General features: G+C 37.7%; 2 protein-coding genes across 11 annotated transcripts in view; both read right to left on the bottom strand.

The window, feature by feature from the left end:
• Nucleotides 1–4,002, bottom strand: part of plpp5 (phospholipid phosphatase 5) — a 6,583-nt gene extending 2,581 nt beyond the window's left edge. The window contains exons 1-4 of one of the 5 annotated variants that reach the window (XM_016473165.1): nucleotides 3,733–4,002; nucleotides 2,487–2,599; nucleotides 2,099–2,207; nucleotides 1,889–1,979 (exon numbers count right to left, since the gene is read on the bottom strand). In XM_016473165.1, the coding sequence (XP_016328651.1) occupies nucleotides 1,889–1,979; nucleotides 2,099–2,207; nucleotides 2,487–2,599; nucleotides 3,733–3,969 (550 nt within the window). In that variant the 5' untranslated portion in view covers nucleotides 3,970–4,002. Of the gene's footprint in view, nucleotides 1–1,888; nucleotides 1,980–2,098; nucleotides 2,208–2,486; nucleotides 2,600–2,843; nucleotides 3,100–3,226; nucleotides 3,257–3,556; nucleotides 3,578–3,732 lie in introns of those variants that run through there. The other 4 variants (XM_016473168.1, XM_016473169.1, XM_016473167.1 and 1 more) reach the window with 4 other exon arrangements.
• Nucleotides 4,003–8,188: 4,186 nt separating this feature from the next.
• The window catches only part of nsd3 (nuclear receptor binding SET domain protein 3), a 29,136-nt gene continuing 15,544 nt past the window's right edge, over nucleotides 8,189–21,780 (bottom strand). For 5 of the 6 annotated variants that reach the window (XM_016473093.1, XM_016473090.1, XM_016473092.1 and 2 more), the window contains exons 12-23: nucleotides 19,895–20,092; nucleotides 19,629–19,808; nucleotides 17,615–17,638; nucleotides 15,604–15,760; nucleotides 13,812–14,014; nucleotides 13,571–13,683; nucleotides 13,131–13,400; nucleotides 11,285–11,401; nucleotides 11,057–11,198; nucleotides 10,868–10,974; nucleotides 10,246–10,450; nucleotides 8,189–9,026 (exon numbers count right to left, since the gene is read on the bottom strand). In XM_016473093.1, the coding sequence (XP_016328579.1) occupies nucleotides 8,740–9,026; nucleotides 10,246–10,450; nucleotides 10,868–10,974; nucleotides 11,057–11,198; nucleotides 11,285–11,401; nucleotides 13,131–13,400; nucleotides 13,571–13,683; nucleotides 13,812–14,014; nucleotides 15,604–15,760; nucleotides 17,615–17,638; nucleotides 19,629–19,808; nucleotides 19,895–20,092 (2,003 nt within the window). In that variant the 3' untranslated portion in view covers nucleotides 8,189–8,739. The remainder of the gene's footprint in view (nucleotides 9,027–10,245; nucleotides 10,451–10,867; nucleotides 10,975–11,056; nucleotides 11,199–11,284; nucleotides 11,402–13,130; nucleotides 13,401–13,570; nucleotides 13,684–13,811; nucleotides 14,015–15,603; nucleotides 15,761–17,614; nucleotides 17,639–19,628; nucleotides 19,809–19,894; nucleotides 20,093–21,780) is intronic. The other variant, XM_016473095.1, reaches the window with a different exon arrangement.

Below are 21,780 nucleotides of genomic sequence, written 5' to 3'. Positions count from 1 at the left end.
GTAAATATCATGTTCCATGAAGATATTTTGTAAATTTCCTACTGTAAATATATCAAAACTGAATTTTTGTTTAGTAATATGCATAGCTAAGAACTTCATTTGGACAACTTTAAAGGAGATTTCCTCAATATTTTGTTTTTTTTGTTTTGTTTTCAAATAGTTGTATCTCGGCCAAATATTGTCCTATGAAAAGTTTATTTATTCAGCTTTCAGATGATGCATAAATCTCAATTTCAAAAAATTGACCCTTATACACAAAACAAAACAAGCCAATATATGCATGCCGCTGAATATAAGGATAAACTGCTGCATCAGTGGACATGCACGTATCCACACACATGAAGATGAACGCGCAGTAGTTTTCAGTCGCAAATGCGACTGAAATGGTAGCACTGTAGAGCCCTGCCTAGGACTATGTGTGTCTGGGCTACCATGCCGACTGGCTTAACTCTTAATTAGACGCGCACTACATGTAATGTTAATTAACAAAATGGATATACGTTGCAATCTGATAGATAAGACCCCAGCATCCACCTGAGCAAATATCATAATTTAGTCATTTAATATCTGCTGTTACTTTCTACACTTCATCATTCCTAGCGGCAGCATAACAGCTCGTTAATTCATCTTCGTGCAATGATGAGATGGATAAAGTTAGCCGATGCATGTCATTTTACTCTCTCGTGTAGATAAAATTATCAGGATACAGTGCACAAACTCCTGGGTGGACTGACTTGAATGAACAAATAAAGCAGAATATAAACGTTCTTTCTCCGTTTTCTGAATTACACAACAGCCTACCACACAATAGCCTACACGTCACACGAGCACATTTCTCCGAACCACACTACCCATAATGCATTTCACTCTGAACTGCAACAACCATAGTGATAACTCTTAATTCCCTTTTCCCGCAACACTCATCGTTGATATGACTGTGATAAACCATTTGACTCTCTCGTGTATATAAAAGTTGTCAAAGTTACAGTGCACAAAAACCCCTGGGTGGACTGACCTGAATGAACTGAAATAAAAGCAGAATATAAATGTTCTTTCCCCATTTTCTGAATTACACAGCACGGCGAGAGCACACGTCGCACGAGCACATTTCCACAAAATACACTACCCATAATGCATTTCACTCAGAACTAACTGTTACAGCCGTAGATAGTGATCTTCAGTGTCTCCTGTAACACTGTCATTGATATGACTACGATAAGCACGTGCTTTTGACACTGCGTGCAGCTGAAATCAACCACACACTCATCACAATGAAAACATCGACCTTAGAAATAACGAACGTGAACACTGGGATAATCGTCGATGTATATGGAGAACCCCAGTTAAAATGCATACACAAGAATGCTGATTTTATTTAACCTGTTTTCATGTTCGTTACTATTAATGTGTCCTCAGAGCGATTACAAGCTCTAAACTGCCTTTTGCTCTAGCTGTATAAAAACATGCTAAATGCTGCTGCTAATATGCTTAAAACTTAACTGCTGCATACAATGCAAACTGCTAACATGACACTTAGTTTAAAATTGTTTACGGTTGCTCATTTTGTATTCAATTAGGCAGACCACGCAAATATACACAGCGATATGGATTAAAAGAGCATTCACTTATCTTAGATGTTGATTTAGGCTGCTCTGAAGTGCGCTGCAAACTGCTACGGCAAACAAAAGCCAGGTATTTGAATATTGAGCAGCGAGCTCATTGGCTACCGATACAGGAGAGAACCAATCAGCTGCCACTTGACAATGATGTCACCAGGTCAGATTGAGCTAGACCTATCGGACTGCGCCATCTAGAGTTTCATGCCAGAATTCTGTATATAAACAATTATATATTTTGCTGTAAGGTGCAATTTTCACACATTTCTTACCCAAAGATGCCTCTTTCATATCTCCCTTTCCTCCTTTTTTCAATAAGGCAAATAAGAAAATAACCAGCAATGGAGTGAAGAGGGCGATAGACTGTTTCAAAAAGTTAATCAGAGAAAAACAGTAATGAGATTCCCCATCATCATCAGCGCACACATGCATTTTATATTCAACTGAATTTCCTTGGCTGAACATGAGTTGTAAGCACTTACAAACATGAAGCGGGTAGGAACACGGTCCTTTTTGACGGGATGGAACTTATAGAGCCAGAGTTCCTCAGGCTGGATCTCACGGCTGAATGGAGGAAGCTCCTCAGTCACACTACAAGAGCATAATAACAGCCTGAGAGAACAATCCTCACCTCCACAAAACAGACAAACACAGGCACAGCTCAAGAGACTGGAAAATTTTCCCACACAGCTGCGAGAGAACCTGTCGCTTGCTTTATTGGGCAACAGCTCTATAAAACTGAACAAAAGACTAGCGTAACAGGTTATGAAAGATGAGGTTACTGGTTAGATTTGTCAAACCCACAAATGTAACTGAATGTAACTGAAGATTTCTGCTTGGTCTATTTTATCAAGCAGAAAGTGAACTTACAGAAAAACACCTAAAAGCAGCAGCCGCATAATAACTTCAGCAATAAAGCCATTATCAAAACTCTTCCTCATCTTTGGTCCTGGTTTGTCATCAACGACACCTCCACCTAAAACCTGGAAAAAGTGAAAGATGATTGTCGCATTAAACTGAAATCATAATTTAAATACAAAGACAGAATTAAGTATCTGAGAATTCAAACAGGAACCGCCAAGATAAACTTCATCACCAACAACCTTCCACCAACATGAAACGAGAAGATATGATGGGGAATGTGATACTTCAACTGGTTAGTATTTTAAACCCAAAACAAAAAGAAAAGAAACCACTAGTGTTATTTAAAAGGGGAATTAATATTACATTTATTGCGTCTGTAGCACAGAACCCTGTTAGAATGTCCAGTTTAAAATGGTATCTGGTTTCTAGCTGGTGTATGATGGTCATTACAAACTGGTTGACCAGTTGCATCAAAAACCAACCTGACCACCAAGTACGACCAACTAGTAATTGGTTTGGTGTAGGTCCTTAATTAATGACCACATCGGATCAGCAAGAAACCATCTACCATGTTCTAAAACAGCTTAACCTCTTTAAGATGGTATGAACAGCTAGTTGATGGTCCAAGATGGTCTATACTCCAGTTACAACCAGCATAAACAAGCTGCCAGGTTTGGCGCTGGTCTAAGATGGTCTACAGCTTCGACCAAACCAGCTACCATGTTCCAAAATACAGCTAGATTTACCAGTTTTTCCAGCATGGAGCTCTGTTAGAAAAGCTAGTTTAAGTGGTAGCTGGTTTCTAGCTAGTGGTCATTACAAGCTGATTGGCAAGTTACCATGTTCGAAAAACCCAACCTGACCACCAAGTATAACCAGCCAGTAGGTGTTATGTTGCTGGTCACCAACCAATGACCACCTTGGACCAGCTAGAATCTATTTCCAACCTGTTTTACCACCTTAAGATAGTATGAACAGCTGGTAGATGGTCTATAGTTTAAACCAGCATTAACAAGATGCCAGTTTGTTGCTGGTCTAAGATGGACTACAACTTAAACCAACTAGAAATCAGCTACCACGTTTCAAAATACAGCTTTTTTCCAGCACTGAAGAAAGGATCGATATTTCCTGGTGAAACAATCAGAGCACTAGAGAGTGTGTCACGGGAGACAAACTGATAGTTAATCTGTAGGATGTGCTGCCACCAGCTGCGCGACCCTCCGCGCCACATCCGTGATATTTGCTTACGAACATTTCCGCAAACACGACATCGCGCATCCTCCGTCTTTTGTCTGCAGTTCGGAGTTGAATACCGACCTTCGGATTCTTTCCTTTTCCGTGTAAACCGCCGCCTTGTCGGCTGTCGAGAGCAGCCACCGGAGCAGAATTTCGTGAGGTCTATCATATATATTTGACATGTCCAGCCGCAGCTGAGCGCCGTACTGTGCAGCGATGAAGACGTCTGACGAGGCAGTCCATACACTGACATTAACACGTCAGTCCTTTCAGGGATGTCCGAATCGCCAAGGAATCATTCATTTGAACCGGTTCTTTTTACTGATTCGATCGAGCCGATTCGCAGAGGCTTTGTGAATCACGCGAATTTAAAGGGAGGTTATGAATGATTGATGACTCTTCACTTTAGTTTAAAAACTAAAACAACATATATAAACTATAAAAACATTTTCACTTTGAAATTAATAAGAAAATTCGTTCAAATTGTCATAATTAACTTTTTAAAATCTTCTTTCACTTTATTCACTTACCCGAAAACCTGCTGTCCTCAGACCATATACTAATACTACAGGTGCATCTCAATAAATTAGAATGTCGTGGAAAAGTTCATTTATTTCAGTAATTCAACTCAAATTGTGAAACTCGTGTATTAAATAAATTCAATGCACACAGACTGAAGTAGTTTAAATCTTTGGTTATTTTAATTGTGATGATTTTGGCTCACATTTAACAAAAACCCACCAATTCACTATCTCAGATGCTGATTTCATTTTCCAGCAGGATTTTTGGCACCTGCCCACACTGCCAAAAGCACCAAAAGTTGGTTAAATGACCATGGTGTTGGTGTGCTTGACTGGCCAGCAAACTCACCAGACCTGAAGCCCATAGAGAATCTATGCGGTATTGTCACGAGGAAAATGAGAAACAAGAGACCAAAAATGAGCTGAAGGCCACTGTCAAAGAAACCTGGGCTTCCATACCACCTCAGCAGTGCCACAAACTGATCACCTCCATGCCATGCCGAATTGAGGCAGTAATTAAAGCAAAAGGAGCCCCTACCAAGTACTGAGTACATGTACAGTAAATGAACATACTTTCCAGAAGGCCAACAATTCACTAAAAATGTTTTTTTTATTGGTCTTATGAAGTATTCTAATTTGTTGAGATAGTGAATTGGTGGGTTTTTGTTAAATGTGAGCCAAAATCATCACAATTAAAAGAATCAAAGACTTAAACTACTTCAGTCTGTGTGCATTGAATTTATTTCATACACGAGTTTCACAATTTGAGTTGAATTACTGAAATAAATTAACTTTTCCATGATTCTAATTTATTGAGATGCACCTGTATATTATATACTTTCAAAGTATATTAAACTCCACTAAAAATAAAAAAATTGAAATATTTATGAAACATTGTAGGCAAACCTTCTGCTATAAATTCTTCAATTGCTTTATTTGAGATACTGTTTTTTAAGTAAATTAATGCAAAAATGAGTGCTTAACCGCAGTAATATTTAGCTAAACGTTACTTTTGTGAACAACGCGATGACTCGAATGCATCACTGAATCAAGAACGTTTCAAAAAAATCGATTCGGACATATGAGTCGTAGATTATAATGGATCATACGCCCTCCAGAGACTGTCACATGCACATTTGCACATGCAAATTTCCTTAGCCACCTGGACCCTATTCAAAGTAGGCTAAACATATTCAAAAATGTGCGACAGCGTGATATACAACAAACTCAATTCAGATGCGGATTCAAAGAAATGCTTGAACATTCATTACAGTTTATTGAAGTCAAACCAGGCAAGTCTGAAAACGTTTAAATCTGTGGAATGTTGCGTAAAGTACTCTCAGAATAAATTATGAATTCTGAAGAAATACATCTCAAAAGTTGGTCAAATAAAATACAAGAAATGTACAAAATGTTTCTAGGTTCACAAACATTCAGAAGCAATATTACAAGCATTCGTATGACACTACAATATAATGACAATGGAGTTTTTTTTTTTTTACTTTTTCTTTTTTTAGCTGTCGACTATGTACAGTTGATCAAGCATCATTCTCTTACACAATGCAATCACATAGGCTACATAACATAGCCAAAGAAATGTCTATCCATGAGTAGTACATCATTAGAAAACTAGGAGAGGACATACATTCTACCCAAGCCATATCATTTAGGATAAGTTTTATTCAGTTGAGTGAGTAATGTGATTCAATGCGCATGGTGAAAAATATTACAATATCACATTAATCTTTACACAAACTCTGTAATTGAGTAGCAAGAATTAGTAAACAGTCTATTTAAAAGGAATGTGAAATCAGTACACAGAAATCAAAGTGTAAGCTGGTAGGACACCACCTTTAGTAAATTTAGTTAAGCAACACAAAGAACATGCTCGGATAGCACAAAATGATAAAGACACCTTCAAATACACAAAAAATGTACACAAAGTACAGTGCACTGACACCAAACACTGGAATCAATGGAGGTAATACACTTTTAACATTTGATGCGGCAAAACCGATATAGCAACAAATCAATTACAGTCAGATCAGTGACTGAACCACTGCATAAACAGAAAAGGAAATTTCCACGAGGGTTCAAATAAGCCGTTCCGAAAAAGTCACTGGCAATTTCTAGTGATCATCTATATCTGATTAAACATGTAAATGAAGGCCAAATAAAGAAAATAGAAATTAAAGTATAAGTAAAAAACTATAGTACCAACAGACCAGGCAAAACATGTGCTTTGCATCCTGCCAACTGCATTTTCTTGATAATTTTCATTATAAACGTAAGGGCAAATATTGGTGTTTCAGGAACAAAAGTGCCTATGACCTATAAAAGTAAGCTATATAAAAATAAATGTAAACTATAAAAATATCACACATCAGAACATAACACAAAAGTATGGAAGCCCTTTTCTGCCACAGAATAATAAAATAAAAAAGGTAATTGTGACTTTCATTTCATAATTCTGAATTAATGAAAAAAAAAAAAAAAAAAAAAAAAGAAAAAAGTCAGAAGTTTTCCAAGTTTACATCTCGCAATTCTGTCCGAAAAGTGAGATAAAAAGTCACAACTTTTTTTATTTTTATTCCATGGCAGAAACAGGCTTCCACACAATAGAGACCCAAAATGCCTTCCATGTTTCAAAGACGCAGATGCAAGTAAGAGCATACAGTATTTTCATAAACATACAAATCTCAGTTTGGCAGTCAAATCATCAGAATTCCTTAAATTTGCCGTCGGATGCAAGAATCCAGTACAGATATCCACAAATAACACTACATTGCGAGACAAAAAAATAATAAATACAGACTTGAACAAAGGCAAAATGGACACGATTCAAGTAAAATAAAAACTTGCAGCGCTTTCCCTCCTTTCCATAAAGTGACAAACATACTGGTGGTGCCATCACGTATAATACTTGTACTGTGGTCTACAGAAACGTTCATGTGAAATGACTAACGAGTAAGTATACAAAGCCCATGTGCCGAAGCCGTCGATTCTTCATCCGTGCAAACTGTGGCACAGCACGACCGCACAGCTACCAGTAACAAGAGAGTAACAGCTCCACTTTACAGCACAGGCATCAAAGCTATTGAGTTAAGTAGATTCACATCAAGTACAGTCACAGAGAGGATTATGCTACACTCTGCCGTAAATCGTACAGCCGTCCCACGTTACATGACAGTTCGGTTTTAGCGAAGTAGCGCGCGTTAATACAACCGAACGTAACCGATGAGATAAATGAAAGTGTGCGGTTAAGGTACGGTTTGATACCTTTGAAATGAGTCTTGACTGTACAGCAACGTACTAGGTGTGAAATATTAATCTCAACTACAGAAAACAAAACGTAACAGTAAATCTGATTATATTTACACTTCGGAAACACAAATGTAAACAGAAAAAAAAAAAACCTGAGAAAAAAGAAAAATCACATTAATTAAAGATTGTACTCACAGTCTCACAACTAGCGCTGCTCAGAAAAATGATATGGGTTCCTCGTAGTTGATATACACACTGGCACCTGTTCAATACTCACAATGGTAAATATTCGTTTAAGACACATGGCAGTGTTGGAGTATATGTGGCTTAACACTACACCATCAAACGTTACCGTTTGTACACGTCAGAATTGATCTTCTTGGGTGACTGATAGTTATTTCTAACACTAATAACTTTGAATTATGCTGCGTCGTTACTCGATGGAACGAAAGATGAAGGCAATACAGTACCGGCCAAGCAATAATGCAATTTTGCTGACAAAAAGGGCACATTTACAACAATACGATTAGTGATATCAAATTGACTAATACAGATGAATAATACTGTACATTGTGAATGGATGTAAACATCGACATAAATATTTTAATGGTTATATATCTTACAAATCACAAACTCACTGGAATGGGGTGGCAGTTGAACAAACCTCGTATGTCTTTTGAATCAATCTTTTTTTTTTTTTTAGATGTTAGCACGACAGGTTCATATTTAGAAATGTAGTGAAATCCTACCGGCGAGGGGCGAATGGTTGCACCCGACACATATTACAACAGTCTTTGCTATTTACATGAGGTACAGAAACAAAGTTCTTGGTTTAAAATGTTTATAGAGTGTTTTTAAGTACCATAGATGTGGAAACTGACTTTGCCGCTGAAAGGCGTCGTTTTAACAGAGAAGTTTGTTTTTTTTTGCCGAAATTGAGCGCATCTGAAAAACAGTGAGAATTAGCTGTGAAATTTTGCTTATAAATCCAGAATGAGTAGCTTACATTGTTATATAAGCCCGTATGAATTTGACAGGAGGCCGTAAATTGTGATATATTCAAAAAATTCATACCAGCTGCTGTAGATTTGGAATGAATCAAACCAGTTTATCAAGTCCACTTGGTTTAATTGAAAAGTGGACCAGCTAGCTGCATGTATCTACTCTACGGTTCGTGTAGTTTGAACTTTCATGTACTTTGATGTGGTTTTCAATGCTTCCTCGGTGCTTTGGCCCAATCACTCTCCTTCTCCCCCCTCCTCATCGTCGTCTTCCTCCTCATTGCCCTCCCCCTCCTCTCCGGCTTCGAGCGGTTCCTTCTTTCCAGTGACCTGGCTAGGGCTAGCCTGAGGCCCTAAGGGTCTCTGGGGATCGTGGTTTGAGCAGCAGGGCCGATTGTCCAGGGCAGACACTAGCAGCTGTCCTCTCTCGTGCTCTCGGCAGAAGGAGGCGGGGCAGAAGTGGCAGAAGGAGGCGGCAGTGCGCTGGCACGCACTGCACTGATGCCAGGGGCATTCCCATCGCCCTGACACACAGAAAATACAAATCAATCATACAACACCTAAGTGGCTCAAGAGAGAACTTCTGCTGCCCTCATATTGGCAATTTCTTTCTAATTAATAGATTAAGATCTGCAACATCTCATACTGTCAGTTGGATTAACATATTATAGGATGTAGGGTAACTGGGTCAACAGCGTATCAGAAAAAAATTATATAAAAATCTAGTTCAAAACACACCAAATTCTCAGAAATGGGCTCGGTTTTTTTTTTCCTCAAAAACTTTATACCATTTTCAAAAAAAGTTTTACATTTTTTTTAGTTTTGACTAAAAATGTCATGTGGAGTGACCATCAAGTAAAAGGACTTTTCCTCAATTTCCTCACACCTTGAATACTTGCAATTGTACATATTCTAAAAATGTAAAAAAAAAAAGCTTTTAAACATTTTTCTAGCTGTAAAGTATTTACACAAATTATTAATTCATAATTTTTGGGGAGTTGCACCACGACATTTTACAACCTGAACTAACCTAGTTTTGTCATAAAAAGATCAAATGATCTGATATTTTAAGAAACTTTGACAGAATTGAGGATCTACATAATTTCATGTTTTTTTCTTTATGTTGGTTGCACCACATGACATGGTTTTGTCAAAATGCAGAAACACTGAATAAATAAATTGTATAAATCAAAAATAAACAATTTAAAATATTTAAAAACAGCTACAATATTTTTAACAAAATTGCTGTTTTACCTACCTGTTTTTACGTGTTTTATTCCAAACTACTCGTTTCAAGAATTCTTTTTTTCTTATTTGTTACCATATCAGGACAGCTGCATCACTCTTTAAACTTCTAGACTTTTATAATTTATTCCCCCTTTAAATATGCTTTATATATATAAATTTTTTTATCATTCTCATCATTGAAGGGGTGTGTTCAAGCCATTTTATCCATGAATTATTAGATACAACTGCTATGTACTAAAAAAAATTGTAATTGTGTAATTTCATTGACCCATCAATAGATGGTCCATTGTTTCTTTTTCTTTGTGGTTCTCAACCTTTTAGGCTTTAAAGTTTAAATGTTGTACATCTTCAGTTTTAGCATTTTAATTAAGATTAATATTAAAACATTAATGCTATGGAAATCTAAATCCCATCAAGCAAGAGGCAACATGTGGCAGCATTACTACGAAATTACCACAGCTGACAGGAAGAGCTGGAGTGACAGACAGCACGTACCGTATGGAGGTTTGGTCAGGTTGAGGCAGAGGAGATGGTAGGCCTTCGGACAATCCTTTTTGTCACACATGACCAGCTCTCCTCCCTCTCCACAGCTGTAGCAGTAATAGTCATGGGTCTGTTTGCTCTCAGTCTTCAGCTTGCGCTTCTTGGGCTTGAGCTTAGCATTGCGTACCTTCTCTTCTCTCTCCATAACCACTGCACTCTGCAGGAAGTAAAACAAGGTGTCAGACAAGAGATTGATACGATGATGATAGATAAAGAAATAAAAGTACAAGTAACAAAGAGAAAGACAAAAACCTAGTGTTAAATAAAACATTAAGTACACTCAGCTATAGGACACTCTAGAGCACTGGTCTCGAACTCAATTCCTGGAGGGCCACAGCTCTGCACAGTTTAGCTCCAACCCTAATCAAACACACCTGATCCAGCTAATCAAGGTCTTCAGGATCACTAGAAACTTCTAAGCAGGTGTGATTTGGAGCTGGTTGGAGCTAAACTCTGCAGAGCTGTGGCCCTCCAGGAATTGAGTTTGAGACCACTGCTCTAGAGAATTGTCAATGGTTCAACAGAAAATGGTTAAGCACTTCATGTGCTTCTGTCTAATTAAATTAGGCTTTACCTTGGGCTTGACTCCAAGAAAACCACTGCAGTTCTCAGACCCACAGTGGCATGATGTCCTCCCATTACCCAGACAGTCCAGGTTGTAATTAAAGGTCAGCTCCGTGTCTAAAAAAAAAAGCATGATTATCTCAATTAGCTTCTAAACAAACAGTGTCCTTTTTTCAAAGAAAATGCTAATTGTTCTTACCAGCAGCGATATCACACAAGGTAAAGAGCCCTATCCGAACATCTCCATTTATGGTCCACTTCTGAGTCTCACAGTTGGGACTGCAGCTGTGGTTCATAAAGCGTGACAAGTTCCCTTTGGGTCCAGCATCAATCACACGGTCCTGAGAAGCACAGAAGGAGCGACTTTAATGCAGCTGAGATGATGTTATAATGTTACATACACGAAGTAAACATGCAACAGTGATACCTTTGTGAGGGTCAGCATGTAAAAGTTGGTCACATGGTTCTCATTGGCATGTCTTATTCGTTGCTTGCACTCCTCGGAGTCGATCAGTTCACCAACATACTCCATGACAAAATCACCCTAAACACAACCAACGTCCCAAGATCAGTAAAAAGAAACATTTTATGCAATATAATGAATAAAGGTCTAAACTAGAGGTCTACACGGGTCCAAAAATTCGGAGACCCATAAATGTGCTACACTGAACCCGTCTATTATTTTGAAAGTTGGACCCGGGCCCGTGCAGAACCGAGAAATGTCAAAAATGTACTACCCGGAACCGACGCGGACCGTCAATTATTTGAAAGATGGACCCGAACCCGGCCGGGAAGACACAGACCCGACTGGACCTGATCGGCACATATTCCACAGCAAATTGCTATTAACAAGTCGATAAACAAGTTGCGAAAATTAAACTTTTTGTCTTACCTAATGTAAGAAGCCTTCTCCCTTGTACCTGACTGTGATGCACACAATCCTCCTTGCCAAGAAAGTTCCATCCGTGTTATTCCTCTCTTGCCAATTGAAATGCGTAATCCACTCATTATTCCAGTTTCAAAAGTCCACTTGCTGTCACGGTGACGGATGACAAATGCGACTTTGCAGTTTTCAATTTTTTGTATCTCGAGTCAACTTGCATAATAATTTAGACTGTTTGCCCATTTGGATTATAATAACGATTGCTCGTCCAGTGCCATGGCTGCTGACGTTAGCTTTACTTATTTGCTATCATCTCTGTGCTCTCTGACCCGAGTCTGAGCAAAAATTTTAGATATAACAAGACGGTTCATTCATAATATTATAAAAAAAATAATCAATAATAACTCACATCACTCATGAAGGTATCCATTATCACCGTGCGTGTGCATTAACTCCGCCTACCCTGCTTCTGATGATGTCGCTCGGGTTTAATTTTTTTCCACCTTATTTCAAATTACCGACACACTTTTCTCATCCTAATTTTACAAGTTGAAAGTTACAAAACAACACACGCACAGCGCTGACTGACTCTGATAACGGCCGGGTGTTCTCCGAGTCCGATCGACTCGGGTATTACACACAATGTTAAACAGACCCGGGACCCGAAGTAATAGATTGGGACCCGACCCGGACCCGGCAGACCATTTAAAATATAGCACCGAACCCGTACGGATCCCGGGTCGTGTCCCCGGGTCTCGGGTCCTCCGTGTAGACCTCTAGTCTAAACTAAGCAGTTTTTTTCCAAATGTTGTTCACTGATTATTTTTGACATTCCAAAAAATGTCAGAATACCCGATTGAATGCCTACATACAATTAATAATAAAAAAAAAATAGATGCAGCCATGCAACAATATTATTATATTATTTCAGATTTGATCTGTGTGAAGGAGTCTTAAAGCTAGTTAAAAAAAAAAAAAAGGCACTAAAAAAAAACCAAATTAATTTTGATTCTGGATTTTGTTACATGGTTTTGTCATTATCTTTTTATTTTTTTTATTTGACTATTTATGTTAATTTTTTTTTGTTTCTGTATCTTTCCAGTTAGTAATTTTAGTGCTTCAACTTAAGTTAGTTGTCAAGCCAATATTTCTCATTTTCATTGATCTAATAGTTCATTTTTAGTGAACTATTTAGTTAATTCAGTTATCATTTATTTCAGTTATCAAAAATGTTTTCAATAGTTTTAGTTAATGATAGTAACCCTGGAGCATAACTACAAATATTTATAGTCACCACAGAAATGTATAACAAGTCTTTCTGAACTTTTCTCAATTACAGCTCCAGGCCATTAGTGCTATTAGACTTCATGCTCAGACGTCCAACTCTCACCTTTTTGAGGTCCTGCTTGGTCTTTAGGCCCCATCCTCGGCCGGTGGTCTTAATGACCTCAGTGTCAGGGTAGAGGCGTTTGGAGAAGCACTGGTTGTGGCAGCGGTCACCTGTGGGACAGACCTGCGAGTGGCATTCATACTGCAGCATGCGGTTCAGGCACTGAGAGTCCTGGCTGCACGGACGCTCATCTGTGGGTTTGCAGTTGCAGCGGGGGATCTCTGAGACGTCAGCGACGTGCACCTGCACCTTCCCAACTGGCTTATTGGACTGAGGTGAGAAACATGGACAAAAATATAGAGTTTTAGTTTGTTTCAATATGATTTTAGTTTTCTTTGCAAAGTTGCATTGTAGAGAGATTAACATGAAAGGAATGGGCCATATTATGGTACCACACAACAGCAGAGAAATAAGTTTTGAATTTGAGCTACATTCTGTACCTTGATAAGTTTGTATGGTGGGGGTCTGCGAGAGTTTCGCTCCTGTTCAAGGGCCTCCTTAGTTTCTCGCTGTGCTTTTAACTCCTGGAACCTTTTTGCTGCCTCCTCAAGTGCTTTACATGCACAAAAAATACATTTAGAAGTCAATTTAGCTTAACCTTTATTGGGGACGTGATACTTACATTGACCATTTAATATAACAAAACAAATGAAACTCCACTGAATTGGTCTGGTATCTTACCTTTTTTAAACGTCTTATTGATGCCAACTTGTCCCTCTGCAAAGTTCTTATCGCTCTCAACATACGGGAAAACTCTGCCCTGGTTTATCCAGTAATAGTCATGGGAGCCAAAGAAAAAGACTGGGAAGTCGCCAATGTCATGCTTCAAGGTCTGGATGTTGGAGGGAACCAGGCGAGGGTTGCATATCTCAGCTGGCCACCACCTACACATGGTTCAACATCTACATTAGGTTTATCACTTATTCATTGGTCAGTTAAAATTTAGCCTTCATCTTGTAAGAAAACAAACCAAAAATACTGATGATGCAGGGGGGTGTCCAAATATTTGTGTAATCAAAAGCTTTATAAAACTAGAATGTTCCTCTGCTTGTACTATTTGCTACTTACTAGCAATAGCAAAAATCAATAGCAACATTACAGCTATGACACACACACACAAGGTTATTTTATAAGAAGGGATGACTCATTCCATCCAGTTCAAATAAGGAAATACATTAACACAAAGGATATGGTTCTCAAAAAGCCATTTTTTTGGACTTAAGGCTATTTACACAGTACTGTGTCTGCTCAAATTTAGCGTAAAGGCGTGATGCCGCATAAAAGCCAGACTAAATTATGCCTGCTCAGACCCAAGTATCAAATTATACAGCAGTAATTTGTGTAAATGCATTCATGCCACCTCTGAACAGCATTAAACTGTCTGTGTAAAGACACTTAAATGCCACTTCAGATGAGCTTTTGTGAAACCTTTGCAGTATACATTTAATGGTATAAAGTTATAAAGTTAAAATTGCTGTGTAAATGCATTTACGCGACCTTTGAGCAGCATTAAACAGTCTAAAGGCTTGTTCACAAAGGGACGAATATCGCGCGCGATTATCGCCGACGTTTAACGCCTCGTGACTAAACAAAGGGCGCCAATGTGAGTGTGCACACCGACGCGCAAAACGCGAGGCGTATTTTTGGTTTGACACGGCGTGTTAAAAACTGGCCGACCAATGAGATTGGTGCTTTTGTTCACATGCCTGGAGCTGCTGAAGTAAAACACGACTTGGTGGCGCTCAAGCACAAAATGGTCTTGCCAAGCACACATTGATACCTAACGACGAAGAGGAAGTAGACCAAGAAGATGCATCGAGGCAAGATGAATGTAGAGCTGCTGGTCTCATTGGTGTCTGAACACGAAGGACTTTATGACAAACGCGACAGCGACTACAAAAATCTCAATAAGAGGGAGTTATGGAGAGGAATTGCAGATCAAGTAGGATTCGATGTGTACCGGGGTATTTCTGTTTTTCATTAAGCGCCATCTAATGTCAGGGAGTGAATTTGCACGTTCACTCGGCTCATCGCCAGCGAAAATTGCTTGGGTATGAACACAAAAGACGCGTCGAAAAACGTCAGCGATAAGCGCGCGCGATAATCGTCCCGGTGTGTACGAGGCTTAACAGTCAAAAAAATACATGTATCAAAAGACTGAAAAATCAAACAACGCCTCTGTGAACTCAAGTCAGAAATAAACTACAATGATTTGTAACATTCTTAGATAATATATTTGGAATTATTAATACTTCTATTATTACTTTTTAAATATGATTTATTTTTATATATTATATTCTGCATCAGACGTTGTGAGAAATAGCTTGAATTTGTGGGACAAAAAAGAAAAGCTTTTTGAATATTTTATATTTTTGTGCCATTTAGTCACATTAGACTTGACATGAACACACCTTTAGTTTAGCAAAAGATATCTTAGGACACTAAGAGACTTTCAACAGTTCCATGGACGTACCTGTAGTTGCCCAGCTTGACCCAGACTATCTGCTTATAGTGGGGCTTCTTGCCCGCTCTGCATTCCCCACACAGCCATGTCCCCTCTGGCATCTCCATGTTCAAGCACTCGGGGTGGAACGAGGCGGGACAGGCCTCACAACACAACAGTCTTCCTCCTTTTTGACAAGCACACACACGCACATAAACACACAATCGAATACACAGGCCCACAGTATCACCACATGCTTGTCCATTCCCAATAAGGCGGTATTCCACAAACCTCATCCATGAGCATGTCAGAATCAGACAGTTATGTGTCCTCTGAGATCGATATACGTCTCTGAAATACTTCAACATATACGTCTAGATTCTAAATGCCAAATTGAAGTTCTGTTTGACATGCTCAAAGACATGGTTTGATGACTAACACCTTTCAGCATTATGTTAATGTGCTTTTTTGTGCCGGGTGATTTAATAAGCAGCCAATAGTGAATGATCAGAGGGGGGCACTACGGGAAACATGCAGTGATGCACACTGACTGATTGTCCGCATTAACATCACCTGCAGTACACTAGCAGACACAGAGCAAGTATTTTGGATGGTATCATTTAAAACGCTTTGTTTGACTGACAAGAAAAATATGGCAAATAAGCACTGATGGACAATAAAAGATGGAGCACAGCAGTGAGTGCCCACTTTTCCAGCCACTTTGATTCCGAAAGCATTTTTCCCGATTCATTTTTTCCAGAGGGATTAAAAAAAAAAATCTTAAAATGATGAACTCTAGTCCTGAACCAATCCAACAAGCTCTGAAATTATTCACATCAATGAACTACTCACTCCAAGAATCATTACAAATTACGTAAATAAAACAAAAAGGTACAATATAAAAATTAAATAATTTAAAGTACAAAAACTATATATATTTTTTGGGAGGTCAAAATGAAATCTGAAACTTCAACAAACATATCAACGCTTTATCAACGTATTGAAGACCATTTTTCTACAGAATAAAAAAAAGTTAATTTCAACTTCTCACAAATGTATAAACTCAGAATTGAGAGATATAAAAAGTCGGTATAAACTCAGAATTGAGAGATATAGACTTGCAATTCTGAGAAGAAAAGTCCAAATTGTGAGAGATAAACTTGCAACTGCAAGACAAAAAAGTCAAAATTGTGAGATAAAAAGGTTGCAATTACCTTTTTAATTTTTATTCTGTGGTGGAAATAAAAATAAAAAACAATTGTGAGAAACTCTGAAGTCTGAGAAAAAAGTCAAAATTGCAAGATATAAACTCAGAATTCAGAGGGGAAAAAAAAAATATAAATTCGGAACTCAGATTTCTGTGTTTATATCTTGCAATATTTACCTTTTTTTCTCAGAAATGCAAGGGAAAAAGTCAGAATTTTGAGATAAGTCACAATTACATTCAATGACAGAAAAGGGCTTCCATACATCAGGGCTGTACAAGTTATCTTTAAACAATTCTCTATGGACAAAATGAATGGGATTTTGACTTCCAGGACCGTGCTAGTGGCTCTATTAAAATTGCCATCCAAAATATGTTTATGTTTGAAGGGTGGTAGGGTATAATTGTGCTCAAGCAAACAGAGAAACGGGACAAAGTAATTTAGAAACAATCCAAGCAAATAATGCTAAGCCAAAGCGTGTTACGGACTCAGAATAACAAGTTACGTGACATATCATAACCTAGTAAAATTCCCAGGAATCGGATACAGGCACACAAAGATTTGAATATTATGCCAACTTCTATTTTATTTCTCTACACAATTTCCCAAACTAATTTAAAATGCTGATCTGATTTAAACTAAAGAACTAAAATCTAAGCTATTTGTTGCTGCGTGTTATTTCAAGTCCACTATGTGCATTAGAAGCAGCGTGAGGGTGTAAAGTTACGAGCAATAAAATGACCCCAAAAACAAACAAATAAACAAAAAGTAGCAGTAAGACAGCTGTGAAAGCATACAGATGGCAAACTACATAAACCAAGAAAACATGATTTTACCTTTCCCAATATTCTTTTTGGTAGCTGACGAAGAAGAAGGAATCATAGGTAATTTCATCAACTCAGCACGAACAAACAGGAAAAGTCATGAGTAATGAAACTACCCATGATTCCAGAAAACACACATCAGGAAAAAAATGACACGTGATTAAATAAGTAGTCCTGAAAAGAGAACAGAAAAAACGAGAGTCTTAAGGAGGAATACTGCAGTGTTGGAGTGGGCGCTTTAGGGAATGACTGGATAAAATGTAAAATATGCAATAATTGTGTCATTTGATACTTAACCGTTTTCTGCGTTTAATAGTAGCCAAATGTTAAATTAATAGTTAATTCAAATAGGCAAATCAAGTTATTTATTCACCCTCATGTTGCTCCAAACCGGTCTTTCAGTAAATACAGACTTACATTTTAGTCTGTTTCGCAGACAAATCTATCATAAGGCTTCACCAGACTTGAAGTATTGGGCACAGAGTCATATGGACCATTTTTATGATGCTTCGATTGCATTGCAACGCAGTTTGTGCAAGTCCAGAACAGAGACGAGTTGCTTGCAATAAGACAAAAAACAGCCGGTTGCAGATTGCGTAAGTTCCAGGGGAAGCTCCTTAAGTTCGGCCGTCATACAATTTTCAAATCGCGGTATACCTTGAAACCGGTAATCGGCCCATGTCTAGCCCTGATTAACTGCAACTGCATGGGTGAAGGAAAGACAGAACTAGAACTTTCTTTCAAATTTTGCATTTTGTGTTTCAGGGAAGAAATACAGTCATAAGGGCTTGGAACAATATGATGTGAGTAAATGAAAGATTTTGCTTTGTCAGTAAGGACAAATTTTGGTTATAAAGATCATGCAATTGCTCCCACGCCAACACGGACTATCCAAATTACTGCAGACAACAAAGATGGTTAAAGAAACGACCAAAATTCAGTTTATAATTATCAGTTCGTTTCTTGAGAAATTAGAAGGTGGAAAAGCTTTTCTACAAAAGTGGGAAGGGGTTTGTTCCAAAACTTAAAGATGCAATCCATGATATTCATTAAGGTTTGCATTCTGAACAAAACTTCTGGCAGTAAGACACTAACACTGAGCGAGTTTACATGTGCAACAAAATGCTATCAAAAATCAGTGCCTATTCATGAATAAATCGTGAAAATAATTTGGTTTAGGTCTTGGCATATTACAGGCTTATTCATCTAAACACACTTATTGACATTAATATAGAGCACAATATATTGTAACCAAAACGGTATCAACCAATATTAGCAATTCATTTCAAATTAATTTGTAATTAAATCAACTTAATTTTGTGTTATTGCAGATAAAACTTAAAGTCCAATTTTAAACATTTATTGTCTTAATGTCTAATTTTACTTGAACAATATATCAAGATTAATTAATTACGAAGACCATAATCTCTATATCTGTGAAAAATAATACTAAAAACCCTCTGGCATAAGACAGTAAGACCCAACCTTTAAAATTGGCAGATTTTTATGATTTTACCATTTACAAACAAACAAATAACAGATTTAGTGTTCATTAACTGCTCACTGGAATGTCTTAAATTACAGACAATTTTTGCCATTTTAAAAGTTCAACTGAAATTAAATTCAATCTCAGTCCTTCCCCAGAAGAATCACAGACAATTTAAATGTTACTAATTAGTAGGAAACAAACATGATCTGATGGATCACGAACAAACAGTACATCTTAAAGTAAAGGATTAGGTGACAAGAAAGGAGGTCACATTAAAAAGTGTCCAACTCTTAAAGAGAAGGAACATCGAACATTACAAAGGATGACACAAGAGAACATTAAAATACTGATGTGGTGAGAAGATTGTTAGAAAGTGTTACATTCACTAATTGCACTAGTGACAACTTGCAATTTTGACAAGAACCCATTTAAATGCCTTTTAAAGTATGAGATACACTGAACATACAAATCTAATCATCTCAGTAATTATGGCCTTAGCTATAATGCAAGGCATGAAGACTGTCAGGCCAAACGTACCTCGAGCGCAGATGAAACACCAGCCTACGTTTACAGGTGAGGAAAAGTGTCCGTTCTTCCTGGAACTGGAGTGGTTGCTACATATGATGATGTGGGGTGTCATCAACACACTGCCAGCCGCCACACAACCGTCTCCTGTGTGATACGCCACCGGACAGCGGATACATCGCATCATACGGCCTAAACAGGGAGGAAAAAAAAAAGGAAACCGCTCTGAAATTGCTTCTGTAAAATACAATGCAAAAGTCAATCTTCTATATATCTACCTTTGCCAGCTTTCTGAAGGTCTCTGTCGAGACAGCATGTGGCACAGCTGTGCTGAGGGCAGCGGAGGCCTCTAGTATCGGTGGTGGTGCCAGTGTACTTGCGGGCACATGTTTCGTGATAATAGCGGCCACAACCGTTCACTGAGCACCGCTTCACGTCACCCTCCACGACCTTGCAGGAGAAACAAGGGTGGGAACCTGGAGAAAGAGACGGCGACAAACAGATTAGACTAAACAGGAACTGAAAATAGAACAAGCAAAACTATTTTCAATGCACTAAAAAAGCATGACACAATTAAAAAAAAACTAACCTAATTCTTTAAACAGGTTCATAGTAAAATGTTGTGTAATGATGTATTGCTAAGAAACTTTTTTCACAGATGTTACAGGCCATTTTTTGAGTGTTACTGGTGGGCTATATAACTGGTAACAGCTTTTAAAAAGTTACCACAAATCAGATGTAATGCTAGAAATTAAATGAAATAGGAGAAGAATACCTCTTTAATTCAGTTTATTGAATAATTATGTCTAACCATTTAGGAGCAATAGGATGTAATATTTAGGGCTGGGCAAAAAAAAAATTTGATTTTTCGATTAATTGTTTTTTTAAAATGACCGATTCGATATCGATTCTCAAAAGCCGTGAATCGATCTTTTCCGGTATTTATTTCAGCAAACATTTAAAACAAGATCTGATTATTGTGAATCTTATCATTAGTCTTCTCCACTAGATGTCACCCTCTTAATTACCTTGCGCGATGTTACAAAAAAACATAAAAGCCTGTCATTCATTCAGTGCTTATCATAGCGGAGATACTGTTGACAAGAACCAAGAACAAAGCAATGTGCACGATTTGCAAAGCTCAGGTAAAATTCTATAGTAATACAACAAATCTGCGGAAGCATTTGATATCACGCCTAAGGCACCATGATTTCCGCAATGAATGAATGGTGGGACGTACTGTTTTGTTTACTAAAGTGCAGACGACGCTCGCGGTGTTTTCAGCTTCTGCCATCTCACTATATGATGGTATGAACACACGAATATCATCTCCAGCTGCTCTGAGAGTCACTTCATTAGCATTTTACCATTTAATTTGAGAAAACTACCATCATATCACATACACAGCAGCTGCAAATTCCTCATGGCAACCAGTCAAAATAAAAGTTTAGTTTAATGTGAAGAAACTGTGTCAGAAATATATGACTATTTAGCAGTCTTAAGACTCAGTGTAACAACAATGCTACTACTACTACTACTAATAATAATAAATATTAATAAATCTTCATTTTTAAAGGAATAATCGCGTTTGTTTTCTTTTTAATTTTAACAGTAAACATCTGTTGTGCAGTCCTTTGTTTGCCCCAAAATAAAAGGGTTTAATTTTCAATTGATTAGGATAAATTAAATTAATCTTTTATGCCTTCATCTGATTACCAGAAAAATGAAGAAGAACATTTTATAGGGCCCTATTATTGTTTAAAAAAGGACCCTATGCAAAAATAATAGGTTTAAAATACAGGCCTGTGGCTCTTAATTTCTTTTTAAAAGTGTTCCTGTGGCTCAGTGGTAGAGCACTGCGTTAGCAGCTCAAAAGGTCATGGGTTCAATTCCCAGGGAACACACATACTGGTAAAAAAAATGTATAGCCTGAATGCACTGTAAGTCGCTTTGGATAAAAGCGTCTGCTAAATGCATAAATTAAATTTTATTAATTCACCATTTGTAAACTGATGTTTACTGTTCATTTTTTAGAAATATCAATAGCATTTGTATTAAAACTAGTGCTGTCAAATGATTAATCGCATCCAAAATAAAAGTTTTTGTTTACATAATATATGAGTGTGTACTGTGTATATTTATTATGTATATATAAATACACACA

This window comes from Sinocyclocheilus anshuiensis, unplaced genomic scaffold, assembly GCF_001515605.1.
Source record: "Sinocyclocheilus anshuiensis isolate Anshui unplaced genomic scaffold, SAMN03320099.WGS_v1.1 scaffold260, whole genome shotgun sequence".
Lineage (NCBI taxonomy): Eukaryota > Metazoa > Chordata > Actinopteri > Cypriniformes > Cyprinidae > Sinocyclocheilus > Sinocyclocheilus anshuiensis.
This window is presented reverse-complemented; position numbering and strand designations above follow the sequence as displayed.